At 48.4% G+C, this 15,990-nt stretch overlaps 1 protein-coding gene across 1 annotated transcript in view; it reads right to left on the minus strand.

Moving 5' to 3' along the window:
* Nucleotides 1-6,896: 6,896 nt before the first annotated feature.
* LOC147678918 (uncharacterized) overlaps nt 6,897-15,990 on the minus strand; it is a 474,950-nt gene continuing 465,856 nt past the window's right edge. The window contains exon 6 of the mRNA XM_086944690.1: nt 6,897-7,263. Within this exon, the coding sequence (XP_086800816.1) occupies nt 6,897-7,263 (367 nt within the window). The remainder of the gene's footprint in view (nt 7,264-15,990) is intronic.

Raw genomic sequence — 15,990 nt, forward strand, 5'->3', positions numbered from 1 at the left:
ATTACCACGACCAACATCATCCGTCACCTTACGATGCGCACTACATTTAACAATCGCAACTTGCGTAGGCAAAGTCAATGCATCCAAAAGATCATTCACAAGCTGGCCATGCTGTATCTTCGTACCGTGCGACGTCAAGAAACCTCTCTCTCTCCACAATCGTCCATAGCTGTGAGCAACACCAAACGCGTATTGACTGTCGGTAAAAACATTCACACGTTTCCCTTTCGCTAACACACATGCTCTAGTAAGAGCAATCAGCTCCGCAGCTTGGGCAGAATTCTGATTCAACCTTGCAGTCTCAACAACAGTATTCAATGTTACAACAGCATAAGCAGTAGTTACATCGCCATTCGGCAACTTAAAACATGACCCATCCACATACAAAGTACCATCCGGATCTTCCAATGGGGTGTTTTTAAGGTCCACTCGACCTTTCGTTTCCTCTTCAGTCCTCAAGTAGCAGTCATGTTCTGCTACTTCATCTGACTCTGTACTAATTGGTAACAAAGTTGCCGGGTTCAGAACGTTACAACGTTTTATCTGAATGTGGCTTGCCAAGAGCGTCAATTCGTACCCAGACAACCTCGCACTCGTCAAGTGCTGAGTTTTCGTTCGATTCAAAAGAGTATCGACTGCATGCGGAACCATCACCGTAAGTATATTATCCATGACCAATCCTGCTGATTGTCGGATGGAGACCGCAGCTGCCGCTGTTGCTCGTAAACAACTCGGCAATGCTCTAGCTACTGGGTCCAAGGTCGAGGAAAAATATGCACATGGACGTTGCTTACCACCAAAAGGTTGCGTTAAAACACTCAAAGCACAACCTTCCCTCTCGTGAACATATAATGTAAACGGCTTACTGTAGTCAGGAGTACCTAACACAGGAGCCGAACACAATGAATCACGCAGTTCAGAAAAACTTTTCTGACATTCTTCCGTCCATGGTAAAGGAGTTGAAACATCCTTGCACGTAAGAGCCACCAATGGTTTCGCTAGCAATGAAAAATTAGGAATCCATTGCCTGCAGTACGACGTGATACCTAGGAAGGCACGCACATCTCTTTGGGTTTTTGGCACAGCCATTCGCGCAATCGCTGCAATTCTCTCTGGGGTCAATCTCCTTCCCTCCTTTGACAATAAGTGACCTAGATAGGTTACTTCTTGACAACAATATTGGAGTTTAGAAGGTGACACCTTGTGATTTAACTCACAGAGATGTTGCAGCAACGACACCGTAGCAATTTTGCAAATGTCCTGAGTATCAGCAGCCACCAATAAGTCGTCGACGTATTGGATCAAAGCCGCGCCAACCGGCAACCTAAATGCATCCAGTTGACCCTTCAAGGCTTGGCTGTAAATAGATGGACTTTCACAGTAGCCCTGAGGAGCGCGTTTGAACCGGAAGCTGCGTCCACCGAGAGAGAAACCGAAAAGGTCCCTGCTCTCTTCGGCAATCGGGATGCTGAAAAACGCATTTTTCAAGTCAATCACCGAAAACCATGATGCAGAAGCTGGAATCAGAGTCAGTAGCGCCGTGATGTCAGGCACAACAGGAAATTGAGGAACCACAATTTTATTTACCTCCCGTAAATCGATAACAAAACGATAAACAGGCGGTTTTGAAGGATCAGTACGTTTAAGAATGGGCAGCACAGGGCTGTTGCACACGTTTCCCCGAGTCTCTTCAATAACGTCTTTCTCGATCAAATCATAGATGATCGCCAACAATGCTCGTTCACCATCAAGGGAGATACGATATTGGGGAATACGTGGCAGCCGCACATTAGATTTCAACTGAACAACATAAGGGGAGATATCAAGCAGGCCCACGTCATTTGGACCTGTTGCCCACAAAGACGCAGGAAGAGAACTCAATTCCGGTGGGAGCTTATCGAGGGACAAATACATAGGAGAGACTACCCTCTCTCCTAACGTAAGCTTTACACCCGCAGGAGAACAATACAAAGTTGCGTACAAACGTTTAAGCAAATCCAGACCCAAAAGATTTTCACCACAACCAGTAGTCAAAATCAACGGAGCTTCTAGCTCACGTGGCCCAATTTGAAGGGGCAAGGGGCGCGAAACTGGATTGCTAACAGGGGCGCCAGAGAATCCAACGGAAACATTTGTTAAGCCAGACAAAGGTGCGCCAGGGAGTTTCGAATACATGATAGAACTTTTCGCTGCACCAGTGTCCAACAGAAAAGGCTCAACGACGCCCGATGTAGCAACTGCGACGTAAGGCCCTCTCTGATCAACCGGAACTGATACCACTCCCTCTCCTTGTCTTTGGCTGTCCTAGTAATTACTGTCGTCAGTTCCCTGATCGACGTAATAATCGTCTACATTATACTGCGCAGATCGTCCTTGCGATGATCCACGTTGATCGAAACAATTATTAGAATTGGATGAGTTATCTGAGCGATCATTCTGAGCACCACGGCCTCTACCTCGTGACGTTTGCTGCGAACCACCACGACCTCCTCTAGTCGAGTTACCACTATTGCGTTCGTTTAAAACAGGGCAATTGAATTTAATGTGCCCCTCCTGTCTACAATAAGCACATTGATTGTACCCTAACGAGGATCTTTGGGAGGAGGAGTCATTACGCGGCTGCGATCGATTCGATTGCGACTGCGATCTATTCTGTTGGGGCGCATTCTGATTAGAACGCGGCGGATACGCTTGTTGCAACAACACTTTAGTTTTCAGTTCTTTCGTCTTTTTGTCGGCACGGTCATTCTCCTCTTTCTCCCTATTCTCATAATATTGTGCCGTAGCCAATATCTGAGCTGAGGTAGAAACGGCCCATGCACTCTCTGAATTCTTTAATTTATTGCTCAAGTCGGGCAATAAGTTCGACACAAATGTATCCACAAACAACCTTTGTCCACCCTCAGTACCCATATCCTGTCCACTGTGGTCAATGAATGCTTCCTCAAACCTCGTAAAGAAGTCGAAAACACTCTCGTCTTTCTTTTGTTTGCAAGCTGACAATTTGTCCCAATTTACCCTCATAGCTGGCATAAGAGTCTTCATTAATGTTATTATTCGCTGAGGAAGAGCAGTAATCAATTGGTCGGGTTTAGTAGCAGCCACTTGTCCAGCATCTGCCGCTATAATGGCAGCCCAATCACCGCCTAATTCATTTGCGTGATCTTGCTGGCGAATCTTAGCCCATACCGGTTGCGGTACGACGTTGCCAAACAACATGTCGATATCGGCAAGATTCATTACCGTAGCATCTACGAGCTGCGATAATTCCTTGTAATACCCAGTAGGATTTTTGCGAGGATCGGGCAAAGATTGTTTCACCTGTAGCACTTCCGAACGTTTCCATGGGAGATGTATCCACACTCTCTGGAAATGCGCCGCTGTCGCAGGATTAGCATTAGGATCAGCTGGTACCCAAACCGGCGGAACTTCACGCATAGGATATTGGCCAGACTCGTCTGGTTGGTTTTCAATATCCTCGACAAACAATGCATGAGGTATTGGAGCGGGACGGAAAGATAGTAACCGCTCAATAGCACGTCGGACGTTAGTATCCACTATCAGTCCATTTGCGAACTGAAGCTGGAGATCAGACAGAGCGGCGAGCACCTCGTCAGGTGCATCAGCCGCTATTTGATCATAAAGGAACTTGCACATTTCATTAAACACATATCTCTGGGTTGGCACATTGAATTGACAGAATGTTTCGAGGACAACACGGGGTGGACTTCTCTGCGGATTTACCATCCAACCCATCGCCATATTATATAGCGCAACGCGTTCTCTGTTACCAGGAAGCTGACTTCGTCTCTGAGGACCATCGGAACCAGCGGACCCATGAACAGGTCCGAGCGAATGAAAGAAACTAGCCGCAAGAGGAGAATTGCGACTACGAGTAGAGGGAGAAGCATACGATACAGGACTAACAAGAGAAGGAGTAGAAACAGTAGCAACAGCAGGGGTTAACAAAACAGGAGCAGTAGCAAGAGCAGTAGCGGGAACAGGAGTATGTGGAAGCGGAGGAGCAGTAGGAATAGAAACAGACAAAGGAACAGGAACAGTCGGAAGAGCGGGTGCAGGTTGAGGAACAGGCAGAGGAGGAATAGGCGGAAGAATAGGTACGGCAGGGACCACAGGAGCTGCGGTACCCTGTACGTACGGAGGTGGCGACTTCATAAGATAAGACATTAAGGGATCCTCAACTGGCTCTTCCTTCTTTTCCGACTCCGTTGGTAAAGCGGGGTAACATTTATCTACAGTCATATGCTGTAATCGGTCAAACACTTCCTTATCCTTAACCTCCTTATATCGCTGAAATTGCTCTGCTTTCTTCACTATGGTAGCAACATTATCTCGCTGACTACGTTTATTCTGTCTGATTTCTTTCTGTCGGGCTTCTTTGCGCCACAACCGAAAAGCATCAAACATGGCCGGCCTTGATTTACGTTCGAACAACTTCATTTCTAGATTATCTAAGATCGACGCCTCGAAGCTACCGTGAGGTGGCCAACGAAGGTCGCCGTCTTTCTTTGTATATTTAATCCAATAATCATTAAAGGTAATCGGGCCTAGCCCATGTTTGCTATACAAGTCATAAGTAGGAGTCCCAACCGGAGGTATCGGACACGAGTCCTCCAGTCGGGAATCCGCACCACAAGGTCTAAAACAACTGAACAAAGTACTGCGACCAGGCATCTTGCACACTAGCCGAGTTTCACAAACTTCAAGGGTTACGGGATTTACCAAGTCCCAGCAAAGAACAAAACCCTCGGTTTTTGGCGGCTGCAGTCGTCAAACAACACAACAAAGTACGCTAGCAAAGTGTCACTGACAAAAACACTCACACAGCGCTAACAACAAAAACACTCGCTAAAGTGTCAACAACCAAGAACTATGGGGGCGACCCACAAATACTTAACTCAAAAATCGATGGCGTCTCCAGGAAGGCCCGTCAATCGTCTCGCTATACCAAGGTCTACGCCAGGCGCCAAAACAGGTCTACAGTCAGGGCAGCAGTCCGTCGCAGCCGTCCGGAGGCGGGGATCTTCGCGGGAAAAGTCTTCGAGCCACTTATTTCGACAACAGGATCGATGAAGCGGAGTGCACCTTCCCTCGGAGATTTCACACGAAGTTCCTCACGATCGTCGGGCTTGGACCGGTACCACTGATGCAGCCCCACGTTGGGCGCCAACTGAAGGACTGGGTTCTTTAAGACCCAGCGGTGCCAGGGCACAACACCTGAAACCTTCGTGGGTAACCTGCTCCGGCGTACGAATCACAGAGACACGGGACACTTCCTTCGACGTCAAAGATTCAAGGTTTATTTGCTGCAGGGAACACAGAGATCACGACAAGTACACCACGTGCAACTTGGGGAGACTGCTTCAAATTGGTTCTGTGGATCGCTCCTTTTATACAGTTTTTACCCATAGGATTACATTGAGCACAAAGGTTTACAACCCGGTTCCCACAATTATCCCCCAGAGGGGTCACTTTGGTCACTTTGAAACACATCAGGTCCGGAACATAAGTGCGGAAACATTTGGCGGTTCCCAACTAAAAAAACCATCTTCCCACCATTAGCAAATTCCAATCAGCAGTAAAACAGATCGAAATAGGAACAAAGACAGGTGCAGAGGAAGACGGAGACAGTGGGGAGATCGGAAAGGGTGTAAAAGGGGAGGTATCGGGAAACACGAGATACAGGCATCAAAGGGACGTGCCTAATGAGATGCACGGCTGAGACAATAAGTCCGTGCGGCAAGATGAGCCTCGAGCGGCGCCATCTGCCTTACAGTAGCAACCCCCTCGTCATAAAGACACTTACAAAGAACATGTGTCTTCCGCAGATATCTTTGGAGTCCCAGGGTCGCGAAGCGGACAGCGTCCGTTCGCTGGCTACTTGAGGGCAAGAGACAAAATGGATGCCGTATCTAAGATGGAACCCGTGGGTACAGATGAAAAACCCACATAACAAACGAACGGTTTAAGTTAGCACAGCGAAACTGCGCACACTTACTAAACTCGTCATTTGCGGTTCATAAATACCAGACTCGACTATATTCGTGCGAGTCGAAAACACCACTTACAATTGTCACGGAACCTCAGCAGGTTCAAGGCTGCAGAGCAGTAGTGCTGGTTCCAGGCTGCAGTGTAGGCGTGCTGGTTCCAGGCTGCAGTGCAGTAGTGCTGGTTCCATGCTGCAGTGCAGGAGTGCTGGTTCACGTCTGCAATGCAGGGATACTGGTACACAGCTGCAGTGCAGGAGTGCTGGTTCACTGCTGCAGTGCAGGGCTGCTCATGCAGGTCTTCAATGAAGACCTGCTGGTTCTTAGCTGCAGTGCAGGAGTGCTGGTTAACGGTTGCAGTGCAGGAGTGATGGCTCAAGGCTGCAGTGCAGGAGTGCAGGTTCAACGCTACAGTGCAGGGCTGCTGGTTCAAGGCTGCAGTGCAGGAGTGCTGGTTCAAGGTTCCAATGCAGGAATGCGGGTACACGGCTGCAATGCATGGCTGCTAATTCATGGCTGCAGTGCAAGAGAGCTTGTTCACAGATGCAGTGCAGGAGTGCTGGTTCAAGGCTGCAGTGCAGGGCTGCTGGTTCACGGCTGCTTTGTTGGAGTGCTGGCTCAAGGCTGCACTGCAGGGCTGCTGGTTCAAGGCTGGAGTGCAGCAGTGCTGGTTCAAGGCTGAAGTGCAGGAGTGCTAGTTCAAGGCTGGAGTGCAGCAGTGCTGGTTCAAGGCTGAAGTGCAGGAGTGCTGGTTCAAGGCTGGAGTGCAGCAGTGCTGGTTCAAGGCTGAAGTGCAGGAGTGCTGGTTCTGTGCTGCAGTGCAGTAGTGCTGGTTCACGACTGCAGTGCAGGGCTGCTGGTTTGAGGCGTCAGTGCAAAGCTGCTGGTTCAAGGCTGCAGTGCAGGGTCAAGGCTGCAGTGCTGGTTTAAGGCTGCAGTACAGGGCTGCTGTTTCACGGCTGCAGTGCAGGAGTGCTGGTTCAAGGCTGCAGTGCAGGGCTTCAGGTTCACGGCTGCTTTGTTGGAGTGCTGATTCAAGGCTGCAGTGCAGGGCTGCTGGTTCAAGGCTGCAATGGAGGCTGCTAGTTCACGGCTGCAGTCTAGGGCTGCTGGTTCAAGGCTGCAGTGCAAGGCTGCTGGTTCAAGGCTGCAGTGCAAGGCTGCTGGTTCAAGGCTGCAGTGCAGGAGTACTGGTTCAAGGCTGCAGTGCAGGATTGCTGGTTCAAGGCTGCAGTGCAGGGCCGCTGGTTCACAGCTGCAGTGGAGGAATGTTGGCCAAAGGTTGCAGTGTAGGATTGCAGGTTCACGGCTGAAGTGCAGGAGTGCTGGTTCAAGGCTGAAGTGCAGGAGTGCTGGTTCACGGCTGCAGTGCAGGAGTCCTGGTTCTAGGCTGCAGTGCAGGAGTGCTGGTTCTAGGCTGCAGTGCAGGAGTGCTGGTTCACGGCTGCAGTGCAGGAGTCCTGGTTCTAGGCTGCAGTGCAGGAGTGCTGGTTCACGGCTGCAGTGCAGGGCTGCTGGTTCGAGGCTGCAGTGCAGGGTCAAGGCTGCAGTGCTGGTTCAAGGCTGCAGTGCAGGGCTGCTGGTTCACGGCTGCCGTGCAGGAGTGCTGGTTCAAGGCTGCAGTGCAGGAGTGCTGGTTCAAGGCTGCAGTGCAGGAGTGCTCGTTCATGGCTACAGTGCAGGAGTGCTGGTTCAAGGCTGCAGTGCAGGAGTGCTGGTTCAAGGCTGCAGTGCAGGAGTGCTGGTTCACGGCTGCCGTGCAGGAGTGCTGGTTCAAGGCTGCAGTGCAAGGCTGCTGGTTCACGGCTGCAGTGGAGGAGTGTTGGCTAAAGGTTGCAGTGCAGGAGTGCTGGTTCACGGCTGCAGTGCAGGGCTGCTGGATCCAGGCTGCAGCGCAGGGCCGCTGGTTCAAGGCTGCAGTGCAGGGTCAAGGCTGCAGTGCTGGTTCACGGCTGCAGTGCAGGGCTGCTGGTTCCAGGCTGCAGTGCAGGGCTGCTGGTTCAAGGCTAGCAGCTCTCACACTCCAGTAAACGTTACAGGTTCCCTGAGTGTGGGTGCTCGGTCCCGGATGTAATATTCAACTTGTATTTGATCCCGGACACTTGTCTTATTACACACTTACTGCCAGCATTTAGTTGGATTTAATGGGGCAGATATTCAAGCCCCTTGCGCCACTTTTCCCAGGTTAAAAGTGACGCAAAAGTGGTGCAAGGGGCTTGTAAATCTGCCCCAAAGTGTTTACAATATTTCCAAGCATGGGAGCAGGTGAAAATAATAAAGAAAGCGATCAGCTTTCAGTTCGTCTGTCCAAGCCCCCTCCCTGCAGGTAATCTGATGGGCTGTTATGGGGCCTGAGCCTGGACTGGCTAGGGGTCCGCACCCACAGCTGGCTTTATGTTGGGGACACTTTGCTGGCTATTTATTGTTAGTTTTCCAGGAGAGTCCCATCCATACAAAGTATGAGGTTGACTACTCCACCCCACCTCACACTCCAGTCGCAGATATGTTTTCTTTCGCATGGGGGACTCGAGGGAGAGTTGGCGGAGGGGTCCTCACTGCCCTCCAGATGTCGCGAGCGAGGCCTCCATATGCCAGCTTCTCATGCTGGCCTGTGTGGAAGGGCCCCTGGGCATCTCCTGCTTCGTATAAACCTTCAGTGCTCAACCTGACTGGACACAGGACACACAATAAGTAGTTTGTCTAACACTCTTGACCTTCAAGGGCAATTATCTACAGCTTTTTGCGGGTCGGATTTTCAGGGCTCCGATTTGTAAGGGATGACCGAAGTGGGCAATTGCCCAGGGCCCCCATCTGCCAAGGGGCCCCATGCGAAACGGAACTTTCTTTCAATTTGACGTCTGTTCTATGTTGTTATCTAAACTTCTCTGCCTTCCGTTATTTCGAACCCTGTCTTTACCCAGTGTCATCATGGTAAGGGCTTTTGTAGTCCCTGGAAAGACATATTTCCACAATGTTAGACATGTAAATTAGTTCTGCTGGCATCATGTGGATTTTAATCAGCAGGAAATTGGTCTTAAAACGAAAAGTTTTTTTCTAAAGAGGGACCCCAACGTATGTCTTGCACGGGACCCCTAAAATAACTAAGATGACAAAATAGACAGATGGACATGGTCTTTGTACATCAGGGGTGGGCGAGCACTGGGCTGCCCTTGAAGGTGCCAGCGACCACTCATCTACAGGGAGTAGAGGCTGGGTGTCCCACCATGGACCATCATGCAAAGGTGAGACCTTAGACAGTCTTGCTGCAAGTGTGAGACCCTCCCACTCTTAAGAATTGTCATATGTGGGCTTCACGCCGCTGGCATCTGTGGTCTACGGCAGGACGCCAGAGCAACAACAGCAACCTCTCCCCTTCTCACCTACCTGGTGCTGAGAGACCATCCCATGTGGATCTCTAGGGGGCAATCAGGGGTCCAGCATCCCAATGGATCAGTGGGAGGAGCTTGGCACATGTGTGAGGTACTTCTGGAGTCTGGAGATCCAGCCTGACCGGGTACATGGAACAGACGCGGCCGACAGCCCCAGCATTAGATTTCTGGGAGGCATCCTGGTCCCCCTGGATGTCCAGCCCACCCATGGGCTGGTCCACCAGGCCTCAAACCACTGTGAGCTCAGAGGAACACTCTGTTATGAGCCTTTATTGATCTGGTTCGGACACTCAAAGAAGCATCGAACACTCTATCCACATCACGTGACAGCGGGTCCCTTTGTCCCGGTCGCTCACAGCAGGGGCTCACTTTACACCATAACTGTCAGACGACGCAGTGAAATCTGGGGAAACAACCTTTGCAATACAGTCATTACATTGCACTACGTTTACAACGCAGTCATTACATCACAACATACTTTACATTGCATGCCATTACAACGCAGCCATTACATTGCATGTCACTACAACGCATGTCATTACAACGCATGTCACTACAACGCAGGCATTACATCCCATGTCATTACAACGTATTATTACAACGCATAGTACTCCTACACTATTGAACACTTACCCTACTATTGCACCCACTGGAGTGAGAATAGTCATTTTTACCCCTACACTATCAAACACTTACCTTAAATGCAATGTAATGGTATGCATTGTAATGGTATGCATTGTTATGTTAAATTCGATGTAATGGAATGTGTTGTAAATGTAGTCTCTAAAAATGCATAGTAATAACATGCGATGTCACATAATGCGTTGTAAAGGATGTGTCGATGTAAAAACTGCGTTGTAAAGGCATGCATTGTAAATGTATGCCTTGTAACATAATACATTCGAAAATTTGTGCTACTCATGCAGTTCTGAGAATCCATTACATGTATCTATTTTTTATTCATCGCTGCACATTGGGTACCAGATGGTGAGGATGCACAGCCAGTGGTAGGACAGATCTGAAACCCTCGCTGCATTTGTGTACATAATGAGCCAGATGTGCAAAGCGTTTTTCGGTTGCAAACGGGTTGATTAGAAGAATTGGGCCGTTTGAGTTCACACAAAATGCTTTTTCTTATATACAATACAAACATTTCGATTAAATAATAAGCTATCTTTGAGGTAAAAGGGTTGCATCATAAAAAATGCTTTACTTGAAAGCAATCACAGACACGGTAGACTGTTGTCCTCAGCAGGCCACCATCCCTGTGATGGCTGCGATTCCTATGGGTCACAATTAGCAAACTACTTCATTAATATTCATGAGATAGGTCGAATTGCAACCATTGGAATCAGTAATTTGTGACCCGGCCTATTAGCTCATATGACCAATCTGGTCACAAAAATATTAATCAGAAATTGCGACCAGTATTTTGCGACCACTTACAACTGTACCAATGTTCTCTATAACCCTGGTTGGTGCTTTCTGCAGCAGGAAACATCCGTCGGAGCATGCAGGCAGGTGCATAATGATGTGAAGAGCTTTTACCTTGAGAGCCCAGGGAACACGCAAAGAGTGTTCCATTTAGCAGCATTCTTCGTATGACCTTCAGGGCTTTGTTCTCACTCCTCGATGAGAACATAAAGTGTCTTTAGTGCCTGACAGCGGCGTTTATAGGTTCCATACGTTACAATCTCCACTTCCCATCCCCGTTCAGGACCTTTTGTCGGCACTGGGTGTTCTTTTGCAGCATAAAACCCATCGCTCTGATGGACCAAGGTTGTCAGTGCTGTATTGAAAGGCTGAAAGCTCTCCAGACTCAATGTGGTCTCTCGGCAGAAGCCATTGAAGAGAGCAGGCAGGCGTCCCCACTCTCCTTGGAGAATTGCAGAATCTGTCCTGAGCCATCAGACCTGCGGAGTCGCCGTAGCAGGAACGAAGAAGCTCTTCTTTGCACGGTCCCACGGTCCAGGCTTTGGGTCGGATTAAGATCTTGGTGGACAGGTTATGCCGTCCGCCGAGATTTATAGGATATAATGGGATTTATATTTCGGCAGATCGGATGTCTGTCATGGTTGTGATGGAGTAACCCGTCCGGCGAGATTGTAATGAGGCTCTTTGTCATCAGAAGCCAGTGAAGGGCCATTAGCAGGGGGGAGAACACCTTTGCTACCCCAGCAGGGTATCAGCAGGCTTAAAAATAGTGAAACAATGTGCACATACAGGCACAGGATACGCTATGACACTGCTAGTTGGGGATGGTGGAAAAACAGCTTTTCTGAAGCCGCCAGAATTGTCGGATTCGGCCACGTCGGATGCTTGCAGTTCTGCAGTTTTGCAGTTCAAGGATGGAGGAACTGAGTAGCAAGGATGTGTTGAAGTTCCTTCTTGAAAGAAGTGTGACAGGGCTGGGTTCTTTAGCTGGTAGGATGGAATTCCAGATGTTGGTAGTGCTGCGAGAGAGGGATTGGTTCAATGTGAAGGAGTGTCTGAGTAGAGGGGTTTCAAGGGACGGGGAGTTGATACTTTTCAGCCAATGAGTTTGGGGAGGTAGGTAAGTTGGCGTTGTGCAGAACTTTGTAGCTAATCCAGGCTTGTTTGAAAAGATCTTCGTCTTCGATCGGATGCCATTTGAGAGCAATCAGTCTGGGAGTAATGCAATCTCGTCCATTGCCACCTGGTATCTGTCGTACAGCAGAGTTCAGGACATCTAACCTGGGCTTCTATTGGAATTCTAAAATGCATATTAGCAAGCCCATTGTCGCTGTTTTAGCTGCAGTTTCCTGCCGTTAAAACGGCGATAATGTTAATGAGGATTTAGCTAATATTCCCCCAGATTCTTGTCCAGGATAGACCCATGGATTTTCTGGTCTCTACAATATGCTGAATCTGAATTTCAACATAGGCAAGAGTGAGGTTAGTGCTTACATGTATAAGTTAACCCCTTCAGTGCTGCGCGAATTCCGCTGCTTTGCTGAAGGTTCTAAAGAACCTATGGACTCATGACGGAACGGTTCCGTCATGAGCACCGAAGGGGTAAAAAAAGTTCGGTGAAAGGCTGGAACCTTGGGGAACGCCTAGTTTTACTGTCGACGGGGTTGATATGTCACTGGGCACTTTTAGTTTTCGGGCGTGGTGAGTGGTATAATTAGACTCAAGCTAGCACCCTGCCTTCTGGTGGTATCTGCAGCTTCAGGACTTTTAGCAGCAAGACACAGTTGACTGTGTCTAAAGCCGCTGATAGAATGAGTAGAACCAACAAACGTGATTCACCTTTGCCTAAAAAGGTAAGTGTTTTATCCGTTATTTGAGAGATAGTGGATACGTGTCACATCTCGTTCTGAATCCAGAATATTGGGGGCCAAGCAATTGTTTTCCTCGATGAAGATTTTCAGTTGTTTCTCCGTGCAGCTTTCCATGACCAGAGTCACCAAAGGAAAAATAAAATAATAATGTGTCGATCATTTTAATTTCCCTATTGCCATCAATGGAGGAGTGGGCGTGGTGGGTCTGGCCATAGAAGGGATAAAGTGGTGTGCACTCCCTAAGTGCGCATGAACTGTTTGGCTGGCCCTCTTGGGCCGACCAAACACTTTGTGGCACTTTGCATGTTCCCACCAGGCTGTTACATTTTCATTATTGCATTGTATTACTGTATCTTTAAATGCTCCTTGTTATGTTTAAGTTGCTTATAGTTCCATTGGAACTCCTGTGTTCTACAAGCCTTCAGAGCCAGTTATTTTACTGCACTTCTCTGCACTGGCTGGCTGTCATCCCCTGTTGCTGTGCTGCTTATTAATAAACCTACAACTACAACCTTCCTGTTTGCTGAATTTATTACACAGGCTGCATTACACAGCCTGGTCAGGAACATGCACAGGCTCCCTGTTCCAGTCTGCGCGCCAATTCCCTGCACACAGACCAATCAAAACGCTGCAGTGTTGTGATTGGCTCGGGGGAGCATCTCTGCCCAGGTGCTTCCTGCTGCCACTGGCCCGTACAGGAAGATGAAGAGGACGAGGACGGAGGACAGAGGAGAGGCGGCAGCTGGGCGTTACAGGTAAGTCCTTTTTTTAAATGACATTCCTCCCCCTCCCCCTTTCTGCTAACCCCCACGTCCGGTATCAGCCTCTTCTGGCCAGCACAGGGGAAGAGGGCATGAATGTGCCATATCTCCTAGATACAGTGCATTCCTGCTCTTTGTTTTGATGCAGGGTAGTGCAAGGTTCCTTGCATCACTGACCTGCGCCAAAACCTCATAAATGAGGCCCGAGTGAAGCTGTTTATGTTTCCTGGGTCAGGAGGATTGGATTAGTTTAGGAGATGAGTGATTTGACCTCTTTGGAGATTGATGGGAGCAATCCTTTCAGTCTGGTGGTCGTTTATCACTCTAGTTAGGAGAGGGGTGTAGGCAGAGGTATTTATTTGAGGATTCTTACTGGTGGTGGATCTGAAAAGTGTTTTGGGGGGGTTGATTGGCAAGAATTGAGATAACCTCGGGGTATGTTACTTCTTAGAAAGTTGACAACCTTAATTGAAACCTGCGGGTTAGTTGTACTACTGGGGGCCAACTAGATTTTGAGTCTAGAGACCATTCAGTTGCTTTCATTTTGATATCAAAGGACTTTAAGACTCTTTCACTTGATCCTTTGGTGTTCTTTTGAAGGCCTTGAGTTTAGCTCATCTTGAGCTCTGAAAACACCTGCAGCACCGGACATTTACAGCAGCGGCTTTGGGGGGGATTGACACCCCAGGACCTTCCCTGCCCTTGGGGACTCCATCCCCCACACTGCAGCGCACCAGAAGCACCCACAGTGATGGACGTGCACAGGCCACACCCTGGCGAAGCCCGAGCCAAGGGCTGGCCCGTCTGAGCCCATCCACGGCTGGCTGAGTCCTGCCTTGCTCCCCTCTTTACTGGCAGAACCAGGCAGACCAGGTATGAACATTGAGATCAACTATTAGTATATCCATAGCTGCCAAGGTTTCAGATAGCTATGTGTGACATTTTCATAATTTCAGTTTAATTATGAGTGACATTTCAATGACTATGAGTGACTCTTTCTTACGAGCAAAATCAAGCAATGAAGACGAGGGAAACATATAAATATCAGAAATTACACCCATGGGAGCAACAAGAAACTCTGACAAGGTCTTTAATTCTGCTGCAAAGCACTGGAAATGTAAGGGCACTAACTGGAGAAAGACTGCGTGACTGAAGTTCTCAGTAACAGAGGGCGAGCAGGCACTGCAGCTGCTCAGAAGATGATCTCATTGATCTGATCGTTCATGTTTGCGCACTAAAATTAAAAAGCATATTTTATTGCATAGCATAGCTATTGGAACTAGTAGATTACATCACCACTCAGTCCTAGGCACCTATTACCGAACTCTAGTCAACACTTGTTTTAAGTAGCTGAAATTGAGCCAATATGATGGGAAAACTAAAATTGACAGAGGGCACACTGACTAAAATTGTTAAAGACCAAAAGCAAGCAACACAATAAATAAATATTTTGATCAATGCCATTGTTCGTCTTAGTGATGAAATCGTAAATGCTGAAGTGAGATTGGTGGCTAGTAAAAGCACATTACAGAATGCTACTGCAGGGGTCACAACTGACCCCAATAATCCTTCCAGCGCAACACACCTAGTATCAAATAATGTAATAATACCTGAGACTGTATTAAATACTAAGTGGTCTATTCCGATATCGTTCAGAAGGGCTCCAAATCAGTTTCGGGTTTATCAAATCCAATCTGGATCCCTTGCTTCTGACTGACTCATTCCCAAGTCCGAACGACCAAGTACGATGCCTGGAAACTGTTAGGGCTGACCGAGTCGGTTCTGAAAGGCATCCGGACAGGTCGATTCGTACAGTTCTATGGACTTGGTTTCCGAATGAGCGAGTACGATTACCGATTTGGCCAACCTTTCCGATTCGGTTTATCCGTTACGAAATGGCTGCCGGAATCAGTATTTGGGGGCCCATAGCAGGCCCCCCTTCACCCGTAGCCCTCCGAATCAGGCCTGTGGTACCCCCACGGGCCTGATTCGGAGGGCTACGACATTCACAGTATGACAAGCACCATGGTGTGCCTGCCACAGGGTGCAAGGTTTTTCCCCAACTACCCTTTTCTTTAATGGGAGCCTGTGGTCACATTCGGAACATAGGCTCCCATTGAAGTCAATGGGAGTCTGACAGAATCGGATCGGATGCATAGGGTTGCATCGTACTCATTCGGAGGGACTCCTCCAAACCGAGTCGTACAGAAAGCATTACAGAACAGATTCGATCGGTATGCTTTCCTAACGAGATCAGAATCAGGCTCTACATTTTTCCCATCTGTGCCATTGGAACCCCTTGAAATAACAGAACTTTCATCTAGTAATGAGTTGCTCTCCTCACTGATAGGGCAGTCCTCCTGCAGTAATACCAGCAGCATACACCAAAAGGCTATGTGCGTTCATTGCTGTTCCTGTCACACACCATTTTTCTCTCTCAAAGGTGACAGCAATGAAAAATGCTCATATATCAGTGTAACCTTTAAATATGTTTCACATAAAGAATGAAAATCTGATCAGCCTGCTC

The sequence above is a fragment of the Lissotriton vulgaris genome, chromosome 11 (assembly GCF_964263255.1).
Source record: "Lissotriton vulgaris chromosome 11, aLisVul1.2, whole genome shotgun sequence".
In the NCBI taxonomy this organism is placed as follows: Eukaryota; Metazoa; Chordata; class Amphibia; order Caudata; family Salamandridae; genus Lissotriton; species Lissotriton vulgaris.